General features: G+C 42.7%; 7 protein-coding genes and 1 pseudogene across 18 annotated transcripts; 4 read left to right on the top strand and 4 right to left on the bottom strand.

Moving 5' to 3' along the window:
* Positions 1 to 75: 75 nt before the first annotated feature.
* Positions 76 to 1,152, bottom strand: tomb (tombola). The gene is made up of 2 exons (XM_043213874.2): positions 757 to 1,152; positions 76 to 706 (listed from the first exon to the last, which is right to left on the bottom strand). Exons 1-2 carry the CDS (start codon positions 1,106 to 1,108, stop codon positions 120 to 122), a joined length of 939 nt encoding a protein of 312 aa, XP_043069809.1. The 5' UTR covers positions 1,109 to 1,152; the 3' UTR covers positions 76 to 119.
* Positions 1,153 to 1,351: 199 nt separating this feature from the next.
* Positions 1,352 to 3,798, bottom strand: LOC108132334 (glycoprotein endo-alpha-1,2-mannosidase). The gene is made up of 4 exons (XM_017251716.3): positions 3,159 to 3,798; positions 2,499 to 3,094; positions 2,216 to 2,444; positions 1,352 to 2,150 (listed from the first exon to the last, which is right to left on the bottom strand). The coding sequence occupies exons 1-4, from the start codon at positions 3,648 to 3,650 to the stop codon at positions 1,878 to 1,880; spliced, it is 1,590 nt and encodes a 529-aa protein (XP_017107205.3). The 5' UTR covers positions 3,651 to 3,798; the 3' UTR covers positions 1,352 to 1,877.
* A 32-nt stretch (positions 3,799 to 3,830) lies between these two features.
* Positions 3,831 to 6,582, bottom strand: Hel25E (ATP-dependent RNA helicase 25E). The gene is made up of 8 exons (XM_017251704.3): positions 6,451 to 6,582; positions 6,012 to 6,256; positions 5,724 to 5,947; positions 5,452 to 5,635; positions 5,267 to 5,385; positions 4,502 to 4,633; positions 4,031 to 4,433; positions 3,831 to 3,963 (listed from the first exon to the last, which is right to left on the bottom strand). Exons 2-8 carry the CDS (start codon positions 6,208 to 6,210, stop codon positions 3,950 to 3,952), a joined length of 1,275 nt encoding a protein of 424 aa, XP_017107193.1. The 5' UTR covers positions 6,211 to 6,256; positions 6,451 to 6,582; the 3' UTR covers positions 3,831 to 3,949.
* A 33-nt stretch (positions 6,583 to 6,615) lies between these two features.
* On the top strand, positions 6,616 to 10,569 carry Lam (Lamin). Its single transcript, XM_017251703.3, has 4 exons — positions 6,616 to 6,752; positions 7,320 to 7,798; positions 8,005 to 8,708; positions 8,767 to 10,569. The coding sequence occupies exons 2-4, from the start codon at positions 7,327 to 7,329 to the stop codon at positions 9,463 to 9,465; spliced, it is 1,875 nt and encodes a 624-aa protein (XP_017107192.2). The 5' UTR covers positions 6,616 to 6,752; positions 7,320 to 7,326; the 3' UTR covers positions 9,466 to 10,569.
* A 427-nt stretch (positions 10,570 to 10,996) lies between these two features.
* Oscillin (glucosamine-6-phosphate isomerase Oscillin) lies at positions 10,997 to 13,685 on the top strand. Of its 5 annotated transcripts, none has more exons than XM_043213921.2 (6): positions 10,997 to 11,349; positions 11,772 to 11,876; positions 11,940 to 12,067; positions 12,121 to 12,662; positions 12,943 to 13,003; positions 13,441 to 13,685. In XM_043213921.2, the coding sequence occupies exons 2-5, from the start codon at positions 11,779 to 11,781 to the stop codon at positions 12,994 to 12,996; spliced, it is 822 nt and encodes a 273-aa protein (XP_043069856.1). In that variant the 5' UTR covers positions 10,997 to 11,349; positions 11,772 to 11,778; the 3' UTR covers positions 12,997 to 13,003; positions 13,441 to 13,685. The 5 variants fall into 5 exon arrangements, with proteins under 5 accessions (XP_043069856.1, XP_070133533.1, XP_070133532.1 ...); XM_070277432.1 differs by lacking the exon at positions 10,997 to 11,349 and adding an exon at positions 11,634 to 11,658; XM_070277431.1 differs by lacking the exons at positions 10,997 to 11,349; positions 13,441 to 13,685 and adding an exon at positions 13,106 to 13,278 and having other exon boundaries at positions 11,736 to 11,876.
* Positions 13,686 to 13,790: 105 nt separating this feature from the next.
* LOC108132267 (uncharacterized) lies at positions 13,791 to 15,328 on the bottom strand. 3 transcript variants are annotated; one of them, XM_017251597.3, is made up of 3 exons: positions 15,194 to 15,328; positions 14,948 to 15,119; positions 13,791 to 14,879 (listed from the first exon to the last, which is right to left on the bottom strand). In XM_017251597.3, exons 2-3 carry the CDS (start codon positions 15,112 to 15,114, stop codon positions 13,856 to 13,858), a joined length of 1,191 nt encoding a protein of 396 aa, XP_017107086.3. In that variant the 5' UTR covers positions 15,115 to 15,119; positions 15,194 to 15,328; the 3' UTR covers positions 13,791 to 13,855. The 3 variants fall into 3 exon arrangements, with proteins under 3 accessions (XP_017107086.3, XP_070133339.1, XP_070133340.1); XM_070277238.1 differs by having other exon boundaries at positions 14,948 to 15,045; positions 15,194 to 15,211; XM_070277239.1 differs by having other exon boundaries at positions 13,792 to 14,886; positions 14,948 to 15,030; positions 15,194 to 15,212.
* A 339-nt stretch (positions 15,329 to 15,667) lies between these two features.
* On the top strand, positions 15,668 to 16,861 carry LOC108132262 (uncharacterized). Of its 6 annotated transcripts, none has more exons than XM_070277593.1 (3): positions 15,668 to 15,814; positions 15,915 to 15,999; positions 16,071 to 16,861. In XM_070277593.1, exon 3 carries the CDS (start codon positions 16,124 to 16,126, stop codon positions 16,724 to 16,726), a length of 603 nt encoding a protein of 200 aa, XP_070133694.1. In that variant the 5' UTR covers positions 15,668 to 15,814; positions 15,915 to 15,999; positions 16,071 to 16,123; the 3' UTR covers positions 16,727 to 16,861. The 6 variants fall into 6 exon arrangements, with proteins under 6 accessions (XP_070133694.1, XP_070133695.1, XP_070133691.1 ...); XM_070277594.1 differs by having other exon boundaries at positions 15,915 to 16,016; XM_070277590.1 differs by having other exon boundaries at positions 15,915 to 16,016; positions 16,065 to 16,861.
* A 1,997-nt stretch (positions 16,862 to 18,858) lies between these two features.
* Positions 18,859 to 20,344, top strand: LOC108132256 (transforming growth factor beta-1-induced transcript 1 protein pseudogene; annotated as a pseudogene).
* The last annotated feature ends 2,227 nt before the right edge of the window (positions 20,345 to 22,571 follow it).

Here is a 22,571-nt window from a genome sequence, read left to right as displayed (position 1 = left end):
GTAAAAAGAAACCCAACTCAAATATTTTGACCACCGAAAATAGTACTTGTTATAGAAATTGTTAAATTTAACTAATAAATTATGTTACAACCATTTTCTAGATGCTTAACCAAAAGCAGCTAACCATTTATTTCCCCATTATTATGTTGTTGGTTATGTTCACAGGTAGCTTCGTAGATTGCTTTCAGGCCGCGCATAAACTCCATGAGAATCAACTGTCCCACTTGGACGTCGTTAAATCCCATCTGCTCTGCCTCGGTAGCCTGGACCAGCACACACTCCAACAGAGCGACATTGACAGGTTGCGAGAAGAAATTTGGAGACTCCCGTTCGATCTTGGCGGGATTGACCATAGCCACGGACTGAGGCTGCACTGAGGCCTTAATCGCTCTAACCGAAGCAGGCCCATTGAAATGAAGACGCGTAACAGGAATGGCATCACGACCACCGGTTGCCAACTGCACTTGCTGTGGTTTTTTGTTTAAAGTAACTGGGATTGCAGCTGGAATTTGACCAGGGGGAAGGCCAAAAGGTTTTCCGGATATTCCCGGACCGGGACCAGCAATTTGCTTGACCGGTACATGGATACCGGCTTTAGCCGCTGCAGCTGCAGCCTTGGCACTCATGGCGGCCGCCTTCTCTCGCTTGGAGTTCTTGGCCGGTGCGCTGGAGTCCACGGCCTTGCGCACCTCTGTGTTTCTACAACCTGATTTAACATTATTATAGTTCATAGTTTTCTAGAACTTATATACTTACCGAGACAGCGGCAAAACTGGGAGCAAATCACCATTGATTGATAGCAATCGCAGTAGTTTTTGATGCACTGGGAACGCTTGCAGCAGCAACCTTTAACGGTCGTCTGGGCTTGGACTGGATGCTGGGCCAGATGGTTAAAGCTATGGTTTATTCCATGGCTTCCGCCTTGGTTTATGGCGTGATTAATGGTAAGGTTGGTAAGATTATGGTTCAGAGCATTGTTATGGGCGCGAGTCTGACTTCGGTTTTGGCCGCGGCCGCGATTCTGGCTTTGTCCTTGGTCTTTGGAACTCTTCGCAGGGCGACCCGTATCGCAGTTATTAGTTTTTGGCGTTTTTGGATTCTTCGGCATTTTTGTAAAATAATTTATAAAATTTTCTAGGGATTTCTATAGATTTCTCCTTTGACTCCTTAAATTCTTCTGTCAAAGTTAACATGAAAAGGGTTAAATGTTACCATTTTTTCCTTTTAGCCTACTGGTAAATGTTACCTTTTAACATAGCCCAAATCAACACTTATTTTTTGGCACTAAACTATTAAAGCTTAGATAAATTGTTCATATATTGTATCGATAATAAATTTAAAATTTGTTAAGTACCAATTGTTTAACAAGTGTTTAGTTTATATATGTTATAACATAGATAATATCTTTGGTGTCTACATAATATGGCATGGCATTAAGTTATGATATTGTTCTCGTCTATATACTACGTAATTGAAAGCTAGTATAGATTTAGTCAAAAATTACTTCTGGCTCTATAACTATTTATAATTGATATAATTTCTAATTGCTTTTATTTGTTATATACTCTTTTATATACTGAAGTATTTTTCTATGAAAAATAAGGGAAGTTTTCATTAATTGATTGACATAATTTGGAAAACTTCATATCTTTCTTTAGAAAAATGTTGTGTTTTCACGTATTTTTAAGATTTTTCAATTAAACGAAAGTGGTAAAAATATCACTATCAAAACGATATATGTATGTATGTATGTGAGTGTATAAATATGTAGCAGAAGACTCGTTAACAGTTAGAAAGTAATTTTGTGGCCTGCAATTGTTGCTATTGCTTCTAAAGTAACTAGGATTATCTCCTCGCGGAAGGCGCGCCCTGTGCGTTTAGCAAATGGTTCCATTTAGGAGCTCGTAGCAGTTCTGGGGTGATGCCGGAGCTGCTGCAGCCGCCGCCTCTTGGCGTGTTTTCAGAAAATTGCCCACCCAGTGGGCTGTGAGATCCAGGTATTTGGTCCTTGAGCCAGGGTTGTAGTCCAGGAATCCAGCGCGTGGCATTACCTCCTCGATTTGGCTGCCGTCGGGCCAGTTGTTGTAGCTGGCAATGTTTATAAATCCCACATGATTTAAGATAGCTGTTCTCCAGGCCACTCCATAATACTAAAATATTTTTTTAAAAATTAAATCTTAAGGAATATAATCAGGAACAGTTTTTCAGAGCATACCCTCCCATTGCTCCGATGCCTCTGGATGTCTCCGTGCCGTGGAAACTTGTTTCTTTCGGCAAATCCTGGTCCCACAGTGGGTACAAAAAGCATTTTGTAGGATAGTGCAAACGACTTGAGATAGGACCAGTTCTTCCAGGTGCTGGAAAAGACAGCCCCATTGCTGGGCAGTTTACTGTAAAAGCCATCAAAGCACAACCGCCGCAGGACATCAGCATGACTTTTAAGCCTGTAAAAATAATCATGATCTTTATCAAGTAAGCCCATAATGATATTTCCTTACCTTAAGTGTCCTATGAAGAAGGCATCTTGGATCCTTCTTAATCCATCTGGTTCCACCAGGGAAGGCGTCCGACACAGCAGCCTTCCAAGGCTATCACTCAATTTGTAGGCATTACTCACATATAACACCGGTAAGGAGGCACCCCTCGACTGACTCCACACCCTGTAGAATCCTGGGAGCTTGGCGTACGTTGCAATCTCCTGCAGCTGCTGACGCACATACTCGACACTTTGGTTTCCAGCTACGCTGAGTTCAAAAGTCACGCTCAGATTATGCTGCGGGGCCACGTCCAGGATCTGATGGATTAAGGCTGCCTCCGCCGGCTTTCCACCTGTAAAGCTCAAAATGAGCACTCCAACGCCACAGCTTTTAATGTTCTCAAAGTGCTGAGACAGGAGCGTGTTGCTGGGCTTGTACAATCCCAATGCTGGATAGAAGGCGGTGTTGAGGATTCTGACAGGCCTCGGAGTTGTCAGAGGCACATCGTTTGGATGCTCCGCTGGCGGAGGAGGAGGTTTCTTGGACTTGTACCACGGAACCGGAGCAGTGTAGAAAATATGCACAGCCGTGGTAATAACATCCAAGGTAGTCCTGGACTATAAGGTTCAAATCATTGAGATTGTCATATTTGTATAGAATTTGGATGTAATAGAACATTACCGACTGTTCCGCCTCGTGGTCGCGTTGCTGCTGTAGCTTCATGAGATCCATTTTGCTTTGGATGATGCGCTCCTTAATCTTCTGTTCGTCATATTTCTCCGGCACTATCACACCATTTTCCCGTTGGGGCTGAAGCACGGACATAGCAGCTGCCGGTTGTGGGGACTTCTCCGGCTGATCCCCTGGCCTGTAGGCCCGAGCGATGAAGCGCTCGTCCAGGAGCAATTCGATGGCTGCATTGCGTCCTGTAGAGCCTAGGACTATGATGGTGATCACCAAGAGCCCCACGATGGCCAGCAACAGAAGAATCTTCACCTTACGCCGTGTTTTTACGTATTTTTTTAGCAACATTTTCGCGTGCATGCATTTTCTCACATTGTTTGGTTGTTGGCTTTGCTTTTCACTTCTGTTTTTCCTTCCTCTTAGGACAACCCCTACATCATCCCCTTCCCTCGACAGTGCTGCTGCCGGAAGCTCCCAGCTATTGCGCATGTCCTGAAACGGACACACTAAACTATCCAAGGGTTCCGGCTTTCCATTATATTCAACCAAATAGTCAATCCCTTAAATATTAAAGATTTTTCTTCTCAAAACAACTCTTTGTTTTAAATTTTACCAATAATGTCAAGTGTAAGAAATGGCAATTAATAATTAATAGTAATAAAAAATCCATTGTTTTTAGTAGGTCATGACATTGTCTGGATGTTTTGTTTATTTAGTTTAAAGGTAGGGGATTATAAAAAGATTTATTTATATTCTATTTGAAGTGCAATTCTCCTTCCATCTGACATCTATCGTCCTTCGACTGAAAATTAGTTCAAAAAAGAAAGATATTAGTTTAAGGTAAGATTTAAAGAGAAGAATAAACGTACTATATGTGGACAGATCGATTTCCTCCGGCAACTCGCTAATATTGACATCAAAACGATCCTGAACTTCGTTAAGTATCTTAGCGTCATTGTCATCAGAGACGAAGGTGATGGCCAATCCCTTGGTTCCGAAACGTCCGGCACGGGCCACGCGATGCAAGTAGGTGTCAGAGTCCTCCGGCATGTCGTAGTTGAACACAATATTGACACGTTCAATGTCCATACCACGGCCAAAGAGATTTGTAGCAACCAAAATACGCTTCTGGAAATCCTTGAACTGCTGGTAGCGGTTCAAACGCTCCTCCTGGGTCATACCACGATGAATTCCAATGGCGGGGAAGTTCTGCTCAGTCAGAAGCTGGGACAAAGCCACACAGCGTTGCACAGACTTCACGAAAATAACCACCTTTAAAATGTAAATAACTGCGTTAGAATGGAACATTTTCGAATATAGGAGATATATTTTCTAGGCACCTGATTAAATTCGAGCACATCCAGCAATTCGAAGAGCTTCTTGTTCTTCTCGTTCTCCTTGAGGTTGACGTAGTGCTGCTGCAGTCCGTGAAGGGTCAGCTTGGCTTCATCGTCCACGTAGACCTCCATAGGCTAGATTTCGGAAAAAGAATTATGCGCATTTTAAAGGGGACAATTATGAGGGGAAAACAGGACAGACTTATACTAGGCTCGCCTCAGAACATACAACATATGTTTATAATTTTTTACATACGGCCACGCTACCACCACATCTCATCAACTAGACTCTGAACAGCTCCCGAGGATCGACAATCGCTCTAAGAAGTGTGCGGCTTACAGATGAACATCATCATATTCGCTTAACCTCATCGGCCAGTCGTCTTGATTTGCTGAGTTTCGCTTTTTTTTATTTGGTTGTGGATTGTTGGTAATTTTTTTAAATCATTGAGATTTTAATTGATTTGTGCAGCGGTTTTGGATGTAGTTTATGTTTTTTTAACGATTGACTTCACACGTTTAACCATTTAGAAAATGGTTTCTGGTAGTTATCAACTAAGGTTTCGGTTTAAGTTATGCCCACAGAGCGCTTGACGGTTGTGTTTACGCGTTTAACCATTTGTAAGATGGTTGTTGGCTTATATAGCAATTAAAATTGAAAAATGTATATCGGGTGGCGTTTACAAAATAATAACTAATTGTCGTGATGGCGGTGGATGCGAGGTGGAGAAGTACGAGCATTTTGGATATGAACACGTTGATATTTACATCTTGCATAAACTTTTTGCAAACGGGACGAATGTCCTTGCTCAGAGTGGCAGAGAACATCATCACTTGTTTGCCGTGCGGCGTGCTTCGGAAAATTTCTTGTACGTCACGACGCATGTCTGCAAAGTAATTAATTCTCAATAAGTATTTCAGTAAAATACAAATTTTTAATAATGCACACTTACCCAGTTGCTCCAACATCTTGTCGCACTCATCTAAAACAAAGTGTTTCAAGTGCTTAAGATTCAATTTCTTGTTGCGTATCAAAGCTAGGATACGTCCGGGAGTTCCCACCACAATGTGCGGGGTACCGCTCTTCAAAGTCTCTTCGTCTTTTTGAATTGCCATTCCGCCAAAGAAGACTGCAACCTGCAAAAACAAAGACCCATTGTGAGACATGTTTCGAGTTTTTGCAGAATGTACATCAAACAAAGATGTGAATGAGAATTGTACGAACCTTAACAGTGGGCATGTATTTTGAGAAGCGCTCATACTCCTTGCTGATCTGGAAGGCCAGCTCGCGAGTGTGGCACATGACTAGGACATGGCAAGTGTTGTTGTCCGACGGCTCCAATTGCTGCAGGGTGGCCAACACGAACACGGCTGTCTTACCCATACCCGACTTAGCCTGGCACAGAATGTCCATGCCCAAGACGGCCTGCGGAATGCACTCGTGCTGAACTGAAAGGGAAATATACGCAAACTGTACCTAGGAATTTGTAAACCCGATGTAATGAGTACTTACCCTCAGACGGATGCTCGAAACCGCAGTCTACAATGGCGCGAAGGATCTCCGGCTTCAGGAGGAAATCACGGAAGCCAGAGCTGTGAATGGAGACGTAGGTTCCCTTCACGTCCTTCTTTGGTGCCTCCTGGTTTTCAACGGCAGTGGTCTCAGTCTGCTCCTCATCCTCGTAGTCGAGAAGGTCGTCGTTGTCTGCCATTGTTTCGGGTACGTGCTTATACCTGGACTATAAAAAAAAGAAAATGCTACGGGATAGCGGAAACGAAAAGAAGAGAAAAAATACGTGAAAATTACATGTGGAAAATGCCGCTTTTGCGGAACCGGCGTACCCTCCGCCATCTTGTTTTTCACCATATCTTGTAATTCGAAATTTTATGTCTCGATTCACATGACCGGGTAATTTTATTAGGTTCTGGGTACTGAAAAATGTTTGACCTACCTTTAGCTCACGTTTTGCGCGTTAATCTTTTATTTTTATCGCGATTTTGCCGAGTAGAAAAATTTAACGTGACGCACAGCAGTTTTCAGAAAATAGTGAGACCAGTTGCCATGAGTATGTTTTTACGAAGCCATCAACAAAAGGCCTAATAAATCCTGTATCTTTGCGCTAGTAACATTTTTTTGGCCCTATCTGGCAGCACTGCAATCACAATTTTTCAAGATTGGCGTCTGCCGCGTTTTATTGCAGCGAATTAATTAATTTTCCAATTTGTGAATCTTCCGTTCATTACCAAAACACAGGTAAGTTGTGCCGCTATCGTAAGAAATTGAAAGTACGCGAAATTTTTTCCAAAGTCTTGAAAGAGCTCTTCCGGAAAATGTCGCTGTTGATTCACTCAAACGAGAAATGCCCCCTCTGTGAGAAAATGCCGGAAATATTGAATGAAAATCGCCATATTGTGCAATTTCCAAACTTTCAACTAGTTACTGTAATTAAGATACTTGTTTCAATTAAGTAATCCATTTGATTAGATTCATATTAAGCGACCGCACCCGCGCCTTTTTGCCCCACGCCCATAAACAAACGCCGCCAAACTCACTCACCCCGCTTTTTGCTTCGTCCGCTTTAGTACAGTCGCTTGAGTGGAAAGATGTGTGGAAGTGTGCGTGAGAACTCGTTTGCTGGGGTCTGTTTTTGAGCAGTTTTCTTATTTCTGTTTCGGTTTTTCTGTTCTGTTTGGAATTTTATCAGGCAGGGTCAGCTAACGCGCGCAAAAATAACGTATTCTATAAAAAAAAAGAGTTAAACGAGGTCACAACCGCCTGCTCACGTGTTATTACCTATTCTCTTCTCTTCTCCAACTGAAGCGTGAAAATGTCGAGCAAATCCCGACGAGCTGGCACCGCCACACCGCAGCCCACCGGCACGTCCACCCCACGGGCACCGTCGGCGGGTCCCCAGCAGCACCACCACCAGCCGCCTCCATCGCAGTCCCAGCAAGCTGCCAGCCCCCTCAGTCCCACCCGCCATTCGCGCGTGGCCGAAAAGGTGGAGCTGCAAAACCTAAATGATCGTCTGGCCACTTACATTGACCGGGTGCGTAACCTGGAGACGGAGAACTCTCGTCTTAGCATCGAGGTTCAAACCACCAGGGACACCGTCACCCGGGAGACAACCAACATGAAGAGTATGTTCGAGAACGAGCTGGCGGAGACCCGTCGTCTTCTGGACGAGCAGGCACGGGACCGCGCTCGTGCTGAGATCGAGAACAAACGTCTGTGGGAGCAAAACGAGGAGTTGAAGTCCAAGCTGGAGAAGAAGACCAAGGAGTGCAACACCGCAGAGGGTAAGTAATCATGGTATAAGATATAAGGTATAAGATAAGATATGACATGGTATCTCAAAGCATATTTCGGAGTGGGTATCATGATCATTTTCAAAAACACCCCCGGCGCTCTAATCTTACAATCTTCTGGCAAACTGATCATCCCACCCTGGGTAGAAAGCAATTTCATCCGAAAACTACAATTGATTGATTTTTTCACCCCTTAGGCAATGCCCGCATGTACGAGTCGCGTGCCAATGAGCTGGGAAACAAATACAAGGATGCAAACGCTGAACGGAAGAAGATTAATGATGAGCTGAACGAGACCATCAAAGAGCTGGAGCGACTCCGTAAGCTGTACGAGGATACGCGCAAGGGTCTCGAACAGGAGACGTTGACACGTGTCGACTTGGAGAATACCATTCAGAGTCTGCGGGAGGAGTTGTCCTTCAAAGATCAGATCCATACCCAGGAGATCAATGAATCGCGCCGCATTCGTCAGACCGAGTACAGTGAGATCGACGGTCGCCTTAGCTCTGAGTATGATGCCAAATTGAAGCAGTCCCTTCAGGAGCTCCGAGCTCAGTATGAGGAGCAGATGCGCATCAATCGCGATGACATCGAATCGCTCTATGAGGACAAGATTCGTCGCCTGCAGGAAGCTGCCAATCGCACCCACAACACTACACACAAGTCGATTGAGGAGTTGCGTAGCACTCGTGTGCGTATCGACGGTCTCAATGCTAAGATCAACGATCTGGAGCAGACCAATGCCGTGCTCAACGGGCGTATCCGCGAGCTGGAGCAGCAGCTGGACAACGATCGCGAGCGTCATAACCAGGAGGTGGCTCTGCTCGAGAAGGAGCTCATCCGTTTGCGCGACGAGATGACACAGCAGCTTCAAGAGTACCAGGATCTTATGGACATCAAGGTATTTATGCGGTAAACAGTTTTCCAACTTGGATACTAAATGATTTTCTTCCTCTTAGGTGTCGTTGGATTTGGAAATCGCTGCCTACGACAAGCTGCTGGTCGGCGAGGAGGCACGCCTGAATATCACCCCGGCCAACTCGGCCACCGTACAGTCGTTCAGCCAGTCGTTGCGCAGCAGCACCCGTGCCACGCCCTCGCGCCGCACTCCCTCTGGCGCTCAGAAGCGCAAGCGTGCCATGGTGGATGAGAGCGAGGATCGCAGCGTCTCGGACTACTATGTGTCGGCCAGTGCCAAGGGCAACGTGGAGATCAAGGAGATTGATCCCGAGGGAAAGTTCGTGAAGCTGTTCAACAAGGGCACCGATGAAGTGGCCATTGGCGGGTGGCAATTGCAGCGACTGATCAACGAGAGTGGCCCGTCAACCACCTACAAGTTCCATCGGTCCGTGAAGATCGAACCTGGAGCAACGGTGACCGTCTGGTCGGCAGACACTAAGGCATCGCATGAGCCGCCATCGAACATCGTGATGAAGTCGCAGAAGTGGGTAGCCGGCGACAATACAAGGACGGTGCTGCTGAATGCCGACGGCGAGGCTGTAGCTAATCTGGATCGCGTCAAGAGAGTGGTGTCCACACACGTCTCCTCCTCGCGCCTGAGTCGTCGCCGCAGCGTGAGTGTCGTTGATGGCAGTGAGCAGCTGTATCACCAGCAAGGTGATCCCCAACAAACCGGCGAAAAGTGCGCCATTATGTAATCCCACGTTTCTTTTCTGACCCAGACAACAACAAAAAAAAAAAACGAAAAAAAAAAAGAAAAAAATCAACAAAACTCAACTCACACAAACACAGATACACATACAGATACAGTAGTAATCAGTTAAGATATTTTTTGTGGCCCACAACGGCATTAATTTAATCAAAACCGAAATATTTGTGTGGATCTGCTCAAGCAGCTAAGCGATAATCCTCGTTTCGTGAAGTTCTCGACCACTTCGTCTACAATACTTTTGTTTGCCCCCTTAAAACCGAAACCACTTTCATTAACACTTGTAATTTACTGTTTCAATGACAAACTTTTTCCACGTTTTATGTTAAGCTATCATTTTGTAAACTTTATATGGCATACGAAGGCGACGATTGTCCCGTAGATGCCACATACAGTTTACACGACCTAACACACATGTAGATTTGCCGCCAAGAACTTTGAAAATATTGCACAAGAACAATATTTTTGATGGACTTGCGGATCACACTTAAAAACAAATTAGAATTGTAAGAAATATCCAAGATACCCCAGATACAAAAACAACGAGCAGAACAATGAGAAATCGCTAAGATTATCCAAAATAACAAAACAAAAAGATGCTCCTAACAACAGACAGACAGACATATTTATTTAAGTATTTTTGTACAATCAGCATAAAATACAATATACATTATATATATAATAGAAACTTGCCTACGAAAATAATTCAGAAAGCCAGCAATATACAATGTATGATTCTTAACCATGGCCATAGGGTTTTGGACTCCCAGCCCCTCCTTGAATGCTTTCACCCGGTCCAAACCGGTTTCGGGCTTCCTGCAGCCGCTTTTTCATACCGGACAAGAAACTGAAACTAACACTGTAACAGGAAAACATGTACAACAATTACAATTAAAAAAAAAGTAATAATAACTATACGGCTCAGCGATGCGTCGCATTTTTATGAGTGGGCGTGGTCGCGTTTTACGCCGGCCAAAACAAATTCTTCGCCCCCGAACTATTTTACACAAGATGTTGAAAAGAAGGGAGACTAAATTTTAAGTACACCTATGTTTATGTAATGCTATTTGATAATAAAAACTAATAAAAACCATGTTTAAAATAAGAGATTTTAAGATGCTTGTGGGATACAATTCTGGAAACCCTATATGCCCTAAAGAATTCTGGGCACGTAGGGTATCCATCACTTTCGCCGTCTGGCCCTCGGCACTCGGCCCTTTTGACTTGTTTGTTTTGGGGTTTCTTTACTTTGACGGGTTATTTTTGGATTTTAAAATTTTATTTTGTGTATGTATGCGATGCGGGCTATGTTGTAATAGTATTTAGCTCAAAAGTTTTATTTTTGAGTGAATTATCAATGATGAAATACAGTGAGTGCCTCCATCCCAGCCGGCTTTTGACATTGGGGTGTCCTAAATGGGTGCCCAACATGACTCGAACGATGTGGCAACTTTGGTCGATAAATCACTCAAGCAAAGTCACTCAAAACGCGGGTTCATTCAACTGCAATTGCAGAAGAGAACGCATCCAAGAGATACACAGGGGGAGAACCTGTAAAGTAAAGTATCTCTCAGATGCAAACCCTGACCAAAGACCTGCGATAAGAGCAAAGTATCTCAAGGTTGCTTCTGCTGCCTGATTGTCGAATGCAGTTGGCCGGCTTGCGATTATTCTCTTTATCAGTGAGAGCGTCCACATTCGACCACAGAACCGCAAAACAAACTCAAACCCGAGATAATCGCCGCATAAATTGCCAGCCCAAATGAACAATTGAACAGTTTCAGCTCGGAGCTCAAATTGAAAATAAGCGAGAAGCAGCTCAGCGATTGCAAAAGTATCTGGAAGAGTAACCCATTCGCCTGGGTTTTTGGAGGTGAGTAACCAAAGTAGCCGTGAGGTTCAAGTACACATTCGTGTTGCCAAGTGAGAACGAAAGTGTTATTTCGGTGGGGACAACGCCATAAATGGGTTAATTGTCAATAATGGGTGAATGGGAGCGGCTTATCAGTCGAGTACAACAATAAACAAAAACGCACTCGTTTTTAAATAAACCGAAAACAATGCAGATTGAAATGTATCTTATCCGGCACATCAAAGATCTAATCTAAATCCTTGGCAGTTTGGCCACACGCTGGTTTTGTAGAATTTCGCGATAAGGTCTTTGTTCTACGCTTAAAAAAAGGTATAGTCCCGTAGTCAATAGCAGGCATTTATTTTCAGTAACAAAAACTTATCTTTTTGTAAACAAAATTAGCTGTTTATAAATTATGAATCTTTAAATTAAAACCTTTGCAGCCGCAAGATGAGATTGGTGATATTGGAGACGAGCGATTCGGTGGGCAAGTGGGCGGCCAAATATGTGATGAAGCGGATCAATGACTTCCAACCGGGTCCAGATAGGTAATATAAACATTGTTACTTCTTCCCCTTGACGGATAACTCAAGGTTACATTGATATTTCAGATACTTCGTGCTGGGATTGCCCACAGGATCCACACCCCTGGGTATGTACAGGGAGCTAATTGAGTTCCACAAACACGGAAAGGTATCCTTCCAATATGTCAAGACATTCAACATGGACGAGTATGTGGGTAAGTTTCTTCTTCGTTTTTTTTAGTCTTTCATTTAATTGGATTTGTTTTAGGGCTTCCGAGGGATCACCAGGAGAGCTACCACTACTTCATGTGGAACAACTTCTTCAAGCACATTGACATCGAGCCCAAAAACGTCCACATTCTAGACGGAAATGCCCCGGATCTCGTGGCCGAGTGCAATAAGTTTGAGGATCAGATCCGAGAAGCAGGCGGAGTGGAGCTCTTCATCGGTGGCATCGGACCCGACGGCCACATCGCGTTCAACGAGCCCGGATCATCGCTGGTTTCGAGGACCCGAGTGAAAACCCTGGCGCAGGACACGCTTGAGGCTAACGCCCGCTTCTTCGACAATGACATGAGCAAGGTGCCCAAGCAGGCGCTGACCGTGGGCGTGGGCACTGTGATGGATTCCAAGGAGGTAATGATCTTGATCACCGGGGCGCACAAGGCCTTCGCCCTTTACAAGGCTATCGAGGAGGGGGTGAACCACATGTGGACCGTAAGTGCCTTCCAGCAGCACGCCAATACCCTGATGATCTGCGACGAGGACGCCACTTTGGAGCTGCGCGTCAAGACTGTCAAGTACTTTAAGGTATGCCCGCCTTCGCTTCAGGATCTCTAACTATACTAAACACTGGGTGCTTAAGTAGTTCCCGAAGGTTTCGGTGCTCCAGTTCTAACCCATGCGACACATATCCCCAAAATAGCTTCCACTTCAATGGTTGTTGAATATTTTTAAGGTCTAACTGGTAGAGTTACTTATTGGCTTGTTAACTTACAAGGGGCTTGGATGGTTTTTAGCTAGAAAATAAGGCTTGGTTAAAAGAAAGTCTGTTAATGATTGGCTGATGGCCGCTCCCCTAATTTCGCAGGGCATTCTAAGAGACCTAGACGAGGGCGCTCTTCAGGAGGGCTACACAAACTGATTTTCGAGTAATGTATATTCAATATTGTTTTGAATTACCCCCTCTGCACATTATGAAATATTTCTTATATATTTAAGTATATGTTTTGACTAATAATAACGATTTATAGATGGTTAAGCAAAATGAAATGTAAGACTCGAGCAAAATCAAAAGGTCTCCCAAAGAAATGGATGTTGGATCACACCCTGAAACCCAATTTGCGGATTTATATCGGATTTTTAATAACCGCCTTATTCAAAGAAATATAAACTGAGATATTTTTAAATAAAAATGAAACAAAAAGTTTATTTTTTAAATATAAAAGAAGTAAATATTTTGTTTTTGAAAGAAAGATATGGGATGATTTTGAACTATGAAAAATGTGCCTTAAACTCTTGAGTGTAGTATTACATTTATTTATATACCAAAAAGGTTTTAATTAGTAATTTTTGTTACATTTTTCAGAGCCTTATGGATGTCCACTCCAAGCTGATAGAGCAACAAAAGACAACGTAACCTAGAGACCCTAAAGGATCTACCATCGAAACTCGCCTCATAATTTTATACCTGCTGCTTCAGTAAAATTTTTACGAACAAAATCAAAACTTTTTAAACGTTAGTTTATACGAATTTTGAAAAACATTTTATTTTAAAATATTAAATAATGTTATAAAAATAAATGGTGTGCCTTCACCGAATAATTTTAAAATGTTTGTGAGTTGTTTTTTGGTTTTGAAAAATGAAGAATTTTTAAAATGATAAGAATATATTTTAAAATGTTTGTTTTATTTAGTAAAATGTTTGTAACATTCTATTTGAAAAATAATTAAAGTTAGTAAAATAAAAGTAATATTAAAAGTAATTTCAAGGATATGCCAGGCTATGCCTTTCCCAGGATCTTGTTGTCCGAGTAGACAAACTCCTCGTGATCCTCGATAAGGCGGAACAGTTCCTTGGCATAGTAGATGGATCGCACCGACTCCTCGAGTATGAGCTGGTGGTTCTGGACGGCTCGTCGCACTTGCTCGTGGATGAACATGGCCTCCAGTCGCTTGGCCCGTTGAGTGAGTCGGCAGGCCTCGTTGTTCCGCAGACGGGCCTCTCCGGCCGTAAGGCGGCACTCTACGGCGGGCTGATGACGGGCGGCGTTGTCGTGGTAGCTGCAGATGTCGCCAATTACGCCGGCATTTGTGTTGTAAATACCATCGTTGGCACTGATCACGGTGTTGCCAATGGTGATCGGAGTGGTGATCATTTCACGTCTCAGATGCTCGCGGACCATCTCATGGAGGGCGTTCTTGCGGGCGATCCTCAGATAGCCGCGGCGAATGTGCTTCCTGCCCAGCTTCTCTCGCATCGCCTTGAAGCTGAAGACCTGGGTGCCCCATACCTTGCCCTTCACCGGCTTTGGGTTCTTACGGTCTGCTCGAGGATCCCGGAAGAGCTGCCTCTTGACCCGCTTCAGGCTTTCGGTCCTCGGCGAGAGTCTCTCCGGGCGAAGGCAGCTGTTCACTTGGTGCCAGATCTCATTCTGGGTGCACAGGGCTGTGGCGGTGGAGGTGCACCAGTACATCTTGTGGCCCATTCCATTCATCAGATACAGTTGGCGGATGCACTCGCTCAGGAAGCTGCGCTTAGTAGGGCTCTGGAAGTTGGGCGGATTGTTCAGGACGTAGTGATCCCTCTTGTACACCACGCAGTAGCTGTAGCCCTGATCGCCGGTTGCCATGTTTGCGGGTTTCTGGTAAACCACTAGCTGCTGATCCTTGTAGTCGATCGGCGAGTTGAATATGAAGATCTGGTTGCGGGACGCTTCTTCGTTGGGAGTACGGAACATCAGTAGCTTCTGAGAGTTTGCAGGCTTGTCCATGTCCGACGAGAATTGAAAACCGAATGATACCGTTCTAGTCACTTCGATGAGTTTATATATTGATTCAGGTAGTTTCCTCAGGAGGACTAGGACGAGTGTTACCTGTGAAATTCTAACCTGTGTCCAGTTGGCATCCTTCTTTCGTACCTTCTGGCAGGCTTTTCTGGCGGGTCAGATGGGATGACCTGGGATTTTAGGAGCTTATAAATTCTTATAGTTAGTTCCAGGTATACGACAAATGGACCATCTGTCACATTGCTAATTTCCATATTGTCTACCAATTTGTATTTTATTTTTAGGTAAAGTTGATCTTACGGTTACCTATACTTATAGGTCTATAGTTTTTACCAAGATTTAAAGAGTATAGTAATCTCCACAGTTTTTACAATCCAGAAGCTTAAATATTTGTATGTTACCAGTTTATTTCTTGATTTAAGAGGCAATACAACCAACGAGCCATAGTTCGAATCGATGTAACTTTTAACAGTTTTTCCATAGCATACTTAGTATCTAATTTCCTATGATAGTTTGGTTTACAGGTTAGGTTAAGGTTAAAAACCCCAACGAAGTTTAAATTTTTATCCACAACCTCGTCCAGATCACTAATTAATGACGAAATCACCTTTTCTCCTTTTTAGATACAGTATACTATCCTATCCCATGATACAATTATAATAATGTCATGTCCTATTCTATCCTATATCCAAGTAAGCTTTTTGAGTGACCTTTTGCTGAATTCGACTTAATCTTGAAACTTTAATATATACGTTTTTAAAAGTAATTTACAAAATACTTTTTTAAATAAAACAGAGAAACGTAGTAGCTTTTTAAATGAGGAATATCATAAATTTCTCAGTTGGCCGAGTAATAATTTGTCAGTCTGACAGTCTTGGAACTAAAATCAAGAAACAAAACCCTTCTGACATAAGAGCAGGAAAAAATTATATTTGTCCAGGCAATTTCGAAATTGTAAGTGCTTCTTGGCTATAAGAAATTCCGAAAGGGATTCAAATTGTTATATGGACCTGAGCAGGCTTGTGTAATCCAAAATTTTGCTAATCCATACCAGGTGCGCGGCCATAAAGCAGCGACAAGTTTAAGCCAGCGTGAGGACCTGTCCTAATTGTTTTCCTGCGTCCTGCAAGAGCGCCCAGGTAAAGCTCGTGGTCAGGTAACCAGATCTGGATCTCTGTAAACCCTTTCTGCCATATCCTATAAGTTTCAGAAGCAAGCAATTGCAGCTGTCAGAAAGAATCGAACCATCCGATCAGTAACAACATGGGCAATGTCATGGATCGCAAGGTGTCCTGCGCGGAGGCAAGGAGCATGACTCTACCCCCCGCCGCCCCTCCTGCCGCCTTGCAGGAGAAAAAGCTGATCTTAAGGAAAGAAACTAAGCCCTCCGCGAACTTGTCATTCCACCTGTTCACCTACAGGCAGCAAATGGGCTGCAAGAAACACCAGCTTCTAAAGTGGGCCAGCTCGAAGCTCCTGCTTACCGAGGAGCTCTTGAAGCTGCAGTCAAAGCCAGGAATGCCCTCTACAAGCTCCTGGACCAATTTCGATACCATTCAGGTGTCGGATGACGACGAAGATGAGGAGAACCGGGAACCTGCCGTGGACGCCGAGTATGTTTTGGAGCAGGAGCTGTGCCACCTAAAGAACTATCGCTTGTCGCTCAGGGGCACCATTCTGGAGATGGCCCAGGATAAGATGAAAAAGCGCGATAAAAAGATGAAGATAAAGCGTTTGAAACGCCGGACCCTAATCTCCTCCAAAAAGCCCAGCAACAAGGAAAAGTACAAACAGTGGCAGATGCCCAATAATGAACACCACCATTCCCAGGATAACCAGCCTATGGATGTCATTGTCATCGATTAGTAGATCTTAAGTCAAATCCTAGTCCCCAAAGCTAATTAAGTCGTTGTCCTCGTTGTAATTGTAAATTAATTTAGCATTTAGTTTGTTTTAGTTGGTAGAATCATCCATTAAAATAGTTTACACGAAAAATTACAATTCCAATGACCTTTTGATTGACTCCACTGAGTTCCGAATTCAAAGTTCAATGAGCCCTGTTGGCCATCCTTTGACCCCTATCCTGCGCCCCAGATGCTTAAACCTTAATGCATATTTAATCGGACTCGATTGCGGAGAGTAATTGAGTGCCAATATTCCAGGATTTCAGGATTCAGTGCCTATCCTGTTTCTGTATCCGATTTAATTTTTGGTCCTGTCTCTCTGAATTGGAGTTGAAATGCTAAATCCTTTTCACAATTGTTTAACCCAGTTACCATCCAAAATGACCCAAAAATCCCCTCAGCTCGTTTATCTCTTTCATAATATTTTTCGGAAGTGATAAACTGTTATTCTCTTACCCCATTTTAGGGCCCTGTTAGCCCTTTCCCCCACTTGGCCTAATCTAATCATGCAACTAATTAAATTTATACACAAAAACCCACCCGAGTGCAGTCGGGAGAGCCAAATAAATTATTGTGGGTCATGCAATTGCGTTTTGCAATTACGGGAAAGTTTGAAGGATATTAATGTGGCCCCAAAGGAGCGACTCTTTGAACTTGTCCCAGAAACGTGCCGAAAACAGGACCCCATTTTCAGCAATTAAAAATGTGCGAAAACGGAAAGCAATTATAGAATATTTGAAGCGACTAATATGCCGCAAATATGCGTTATTTTAATAAAATAATTATAACCTTCTTAGGTGGATGGAAGAAGGATGTGGATTTAGGATGCGGTTGGTGGCTAGGAATTGGGAACGCACTTCGCATTCGCAGACAGTCGCCATCGCTGGCTGACACAAATTCCCTTTCAACTTACACAACAAGCTCTCCAGCTCTCGAAAGGGGCTGCAATTTCGAATTCCTTGCAACGCATCAAAGCTCAAACCGAATTGTGACATGTCCTGTTCTAGTATCACCCCAATACCCATCCCAAATCCACTTCCGCCAGGACACACCCGCACCCACGACTCACCACCCACTGCGCTGGCGACCTTAAACAATGCTGCAATGCCCCACCAAGCGACCATTGCGATGTGAGAAAAGGCAGTGGCACTTGCACTGAAAAATATTTGGATATATTGAAACTTATGTAATATTAATTAAGTGATAAAAACAACTATGGAGAATTGAAATACAAATCATTCGTGGTATTCCGTTTAAAAATAGGATAAATATTGACAAAGATACAGTCATAGTTTGGGGGCATATGTACAAAAACAAGGATTTTTATAGGGGTCCCATCAGAAAAATAGGAAAAATATCTATCGAAAATTGTGATCTTAGGTTTTGATATAGATTCTAGCATAATGTAGAATCCAAAGTTTTCGCTAAAGAATATGATAATAATTACAGATACAGGTTTGTTCTGGGGCCCTATTATGCTTTTCACGGTTCCTCAATATTTAATTATGAGTCCATTAAAGAAAAACAATTTAAGCCCCATCGGAATTAAATGTATAAATAAGCCGAGACCATAATAAGTTGTTCTCAGTGCAATGGGTAGGTCCTTTGAAGAAGCTAACATCCCCTTCCAGGCCTTCGCCTTTTCCTGCCACCTAAACGCATGTGTAGCGATTGTTAATTGCCGGCGAGGCGGAAGCTTCTAAGAATTTTTGCTTTAATTAAATTTTTTAATAAATACGAAACATTTTTTATTAATGGCAAGCATTTTTAGCAAACGCCTTAAAGAAATGTGATGCGTTTGCCACCCTTAGAAGTTGTTTCTTTCCCATCCTTGAGGCAGTTTGCGAATGCCTTCCGGTGTGACTAATCCTAAAGACGGAATTTCAAAGAAAAAGTTGTAATAGATGATCTATTAGATAGTAAGAGAGAAACCAACCACCAAAACCAGGGAATATATTTCTTAATCATTGAGAAAGAATTTCTAGCAAATAACTTTTATGAAGTGTAATATTTTCACATCGTAGTAGCATTGATTTTCGAATTTGGAAATTGTCAAAACTGTAACCCGACTGTGTACGTGGGATCTCTCATTTAGTATTTGAGTCTTGCAAAATTCGTACGTTTTCATTCGTTTCGTTTATTTGAAAAATCATCAAAATTTTATAAAAAAATAGTAGTAAATTTTCGTCTGATTTCATCGGCTCCCTTTATTTTCTGTCAATTCATTTTGTGTGTTCGGTCTAAAAATAAATCTAAAGTGCAAAAAACACTAAAGCACCTCAAGACGAAGCGGACACCATTTCATCTGGAAGTTGCAGAAACACTAAGGAGCAAGCAATCCAAGAACTAAATTAAGGATCCTAGAAGGTATTTATTTTAATATTTTATGGGTTTTGGCTTGACCTTTTATCCTTTGTATGGCCACCAAAAATGTTATATGGCGCCTATATAAATTATTTCAATTTTCAAAAATTTAATAATTCGGATGAATTTTAATATTCCTCTTCCTTATTGAAAAAAAAATTTTTTTTAAATATTTATGTAGGCAAATTTCTAAAATTTCAAATATTGTTGTATTGTTAAAAATATTGTTCAAAAATGCTTTCAAATAGTTGCCCTTGAAAGTAATGTTAAGATGGATTAACCCAGTCTCCCATCTACTCACATTAGTCTACTTTCACAATTTATACTAATAAGGTTTGATTTTTCGTTAGCACAGCTGTAGAAAAATCACATTTCAAGATGTCTGAGAATATTGTGTGCCACAAGTGCAATGAGGCCATCACCAAGAAGATGATCACCGCCCTCGGCAAGACCTGGCATCCGGAACACTTCCTCTGCCGCCACTGCGAGGAGCAGATCGAGGATGCCACCTTCAACATCCAGGACGGGGAGCCGGTGTGCGCCAAGTGCTTCGTGGAGCGCTACACGCACACCTGTGCCGGATGCAAGAAGCCGATCCTCGAACGGACCATCTGCGCCATGGGCGAGAGCTGGCACGAGGGATGCTTCTGCTGCGGCGGAGCCTGCAAGAAGCCCCTGGCCGATCAGCCTTTCTACGAGCGCGATGGAAAGGCCTACTGCAAGCAGGACTACGAGGACATGTTCGCTGCCAGGTGCGCCAAGTGTGAGAAGCCGATCACCGACAGCGCCGTCATTGCCATGAATGTCAAGTGGCACCGCGACTGCTTCCGTTGCAACAAGTGCGAGAATCCCATCACCACCCAGACCTTCACCATCGAAGGGGATAAGCCGGTGTGCCCGGCCTGCAATTGCTGAATCGTCCATCACGATTTAGATCCTTTCAACAAAAACACTTGCTTGGCAATTTCCATTGAAAATTCGACACCACTCCTTGAGGTGTTCAGCACTAGTTCGTTTAATGCGTATGAAATATTTTAGTTAAAACTCGGCAGATATGTATGTTAATGGCAAAATTTCGGAACGATTCAATCAGATAAATTAATTTTGATCAGAGACTTGAAATACTTATAATGTAAAGCACACACGAATTCCACCCAGAACTCACTACGAACCAACCAAATAATTAAAACGACACAACCAAAAAAAGTAAAAGAAATGGTTTTTTTAATGGGTTTATTTTTTGGGTTTTAAATAATATAATGTGGAGTTTCTTCCTTGATATTACCTACTTAAGATGCGACTATATATTTGGCTTGAGAGGTGCATTAGATTCTGGAGTTTACTCTTAATATACTCTACTACTTTGAATTTTCCATGGCATCCCCACAATCTGCTTTTTCAGCAAACAAATGCTAATCTTAATTAAAATGCAGCCACTGAGCCTTCTTGGATGTTAGCAAACATCTATGTTTACACGCTACCAACATTTCCCACAGCCTCCCTGGAGATACCTTATCGAAACCCTTTCCCAATTTTGGTCAAATATTTGCCGGGCCTGTCAGGGAAAGTGCCCGACATGAGATCATATTTCCAAAGGTAACCCCGATGTGAGGAAAATGAAATCATCAGTAGGGAAACGAAGCTTAGAGCCATCCCAACCAGACATATCTGTGCTATTATCTCACAATTTCATTTGGTCATATCCAGATCCTCTATCAGTTAGCAGATAATAAAGGGAAGTTAGGGCGAAAAAAATTCAAATAATAACCAAGCAGCTCTTTTGCTGCGTTGGGAAATGGAAAACCTCGTGAGGGTGTCATCGCGAGGAAAACTCTTCGTCGGTTGAAAATACGAAGTGCGGTCGGTTCTGTGGTTTTGAGGCTTTGGAGTCCCCGGCTGGTGGTTTCAGTTTCATTTTTCGAACGGAGCCCGAGCAAAGCGGTTCGTTCGGTGGCTCAGCCGGTTCCTTCATATCGTTCCCAAAAAACAGTCGGTTTCCGCGACAAAAAAGGTGGCTAATTAATTGCCAAGCTAAACTGTCACATAAATAATTGTCACCCGGGCAAAAATTAAGACTAAGGAGACTGCGATTTTTGGCCAGCTTGGCGGCATTGCCTGGCATCCATAAATTGCAGTCGGGAAAATCAAGATCGTGTCTACGAGCGTTGCGAGACTTGCAATTTATTACTCAATTACGGTCGGGCTTACCAGATTTGGTCGGAAATCCATGTTTGGAAAATATCCTCACTTCACCTGGCTTTCGGACAACTCAATATAATCGTGTAGATTTTTTGCCCAGATTGTCGGCAGATAATTGTGGTTCAGGTGTGCGTGTTTACGCTAATTTTTTAGATGCCCAATACCTGTAATTATACAAATGCTCCAAAGTTTTTAACAATTTTCAAAGTGTAGTTAGCCCACTTGAAATATCTTAATGCTTCTCTAATGACAACTTTGCAACAACTAATTAAAATATCATAAACATTTAGTAGCCAACTACTTATTAGAAAATACCAAAGTTGACGGCTTTATGGACTTTTAATAAATTTATTGTAAAATGCTAGACAAGTCGTAAAATATAATTGTAATTTTAATATATTTCTTTATAATTGCCTCGCTGACACAAGATTAATTGTGAACATATGTAAATGATAATTAAAAGATTAATTTGCATATTCGAAATGACTTTGCAAGTGTTCAGGTCTAGAAACTCAAACAATGAGATCAATTAGAGTTGGTTTGTTTTTGTCAGTTTGTTCTGGTCCAACAGAACATCACGTATACGCCACCTTGACAGCGGCTGGCAGACCCTTTTTCGTGGAAACCAAACAAGAATTCTAAGCTCTCGGGCCAAAAAGGTATTGATGCTCCAGTCGCATTCTTTTCCAATTTGCCAATGACTGTGAAGGAAAAAAATAATAAAACCGAAACAACTAACGAGGGGCCAAACACTGACAAAAATGGTCAACTTTACAAATCTTTTTAAAGAAAATAAACTATTTTTCGAGTGTTTTATTTTTTGACTTGCAAGCTGAGAAAATTCCGCATTTTCCTGTAAAGTGACAACCCATCATCTAAATTTAGAAATACATTTTTGTCGCAGTGCAGCAAAAAACAGTCGGGGGCAGTCACTGACACTGAAGAACCTCCACAGTCGTACTTTGACTTCTGCGGTCGTCGGTTGTTTGCTGCTGCTTGTTTCTTGGTTGTTAGTTGCCGGTTCTGAATTGCCTTTTTAGGCGCAACAGGACGCACCTTAAATGCCAATCCCGATCCCGGCCTGGCTCGCTTAACCTTTAATTGGAAAATATACATATAAGCCCAGACACTACCGCTGCCGTCGAGGCCTTTCAAACTCTCTCTAAAATTGGCAACCGGTTGCCTACCTCCCATGAGTGTGTTCCGGCGTGGATAGTGTGTAGTTTGGAGTATTTGGTGTAGTA

This window comes from Drosophila bipectinata, chromosome 2L (assembly GCF_030179905.1).
Source record: "Drosophila bipectinata strain 14024-0381.07 chromosome 2L, DbipHiC1v2, whole genome shotgun sequence".
In the NCBI taxonomy this organism is placed as follows: domain Eukaryota; kingdom Metazoa; phylum Arthropoda; class Insecta; order Diptera; family Drosophilidae; genus Drosophila; species Drosophila bipectinata.
This window is presented reverse-complemented; position numbering and strand designations above follow the sequence as displayed.

Coding starts and splice junctions, on each gene's coding strand:
- LOC108132334 (XM_017251716.3), bottom strand. CDS start 3,650: ATGCGCAATAGCTGGGAGCTTCCGGCAGCAGCACTGTCGAGGGAAGGG. Junction 2,445..2,498: donor TTCTTCATAGGACACTTAAG/GTAAGGAAATAT, acceptor TTATTTTTACAG/GCTTAAAAGTCATGCTGATG. Junction 2,151..2,215: donor GGCATCGGAGCAATGGGAGG/GTATGCTCTGAA, acceptor AAAATATTTTAG/TATTATGGAGTGGCCTGGAG.
- tomb (XM_043213874.2), bottom strand. CDS start 1,108: ATGCCGAAGAATCCAAAAACGCCAAAAACTAATAACTGCGATACGGGT. Junction 707..756: donor CCAGTTTTGCCGCTGTCTCG/GTAAGTATATAA, acceptor ATGTTAAATCAG/GTTGTAGAAACACAGAGGTG.
- LOC108132267 (XM_017251597.3), bottom strand. CDS start 15,114: ATGGAAATTAGCAATGTGACAGATGGTCCATTTGTCGTATACCTGGAA. Junction 14,880..14,947: donor CACAGGTTAGAATTTCACAG/GTAACACTCGTC, acceptor CGAAGTGACTAG/AACGGTATCATTCGGTTTTC.
- Lam (XM_017251703.3), top strand. CDS start 7,327: ATGTCGAGCAAATCCCGACGAGCTGGCACCGCCACACCGCAGCCCACC. Junction 7,799..8,004: donor GGAGTGCAACACCGCAGAGG/GTAAGTAATCAT, acceptor TTCACCCCTTAG/GCAATGCCCGCATGTACGAG. Junction 8,709..8,766: donor AGGATCTTATGGACATCAAG/GTATTTATGCGG, acceptor TCTTCCTCTTAG/GTGTCGTTGGATTTGGAAAT.
- Hel25E (XM_017251704.3), bottom strand. CDS start 6,210: ATGGCAGACAACGACGACCTTCTCGACTACGAGGATGAGGAGCAGACT. Junction 5,386..5,451: donor CAAGATGTTGGAGCAACTGG/GTAAGTGTGCAT, acceptor ATTACTTTGCAG/ACATGCGTCGTGACGTACAA. Junction 4,434..4,501: donor ATGTGCTCGAATTTAATCAG/GTGCCTAGAAAA, acceptor TACATTTTAAAG/GTGGTTATTTTCGTGAAGTC.
- LOC108132262 (XM_070277593.1), top strand. CDS start 16,124: ATGGGCAATGTCATGGATCGCAAGGTGTCCTGCGCGGAGGCAAGGAGC.
- Oscillin (XM_043213921.2), top strand. CDS start 11,779: ATGAGATTGGTGATATTGGAGACGAGCGATTCGGTGGGCAAGTGGGCG. Junction 11,877..11,939: donor TTCCAACCGGGTCCAGATAG/GTAATATAAACA, acceptor TTGATATTTCAG/ATACTTCGTGCTGGGATTGC. Junction 12,663..12,942: donor AGACTGTCAAGTACTTTAAG/GTATGCCCGCCT, acceptor CTAATTTCGCAG/GGCATTCTAAGAGACCTAGA.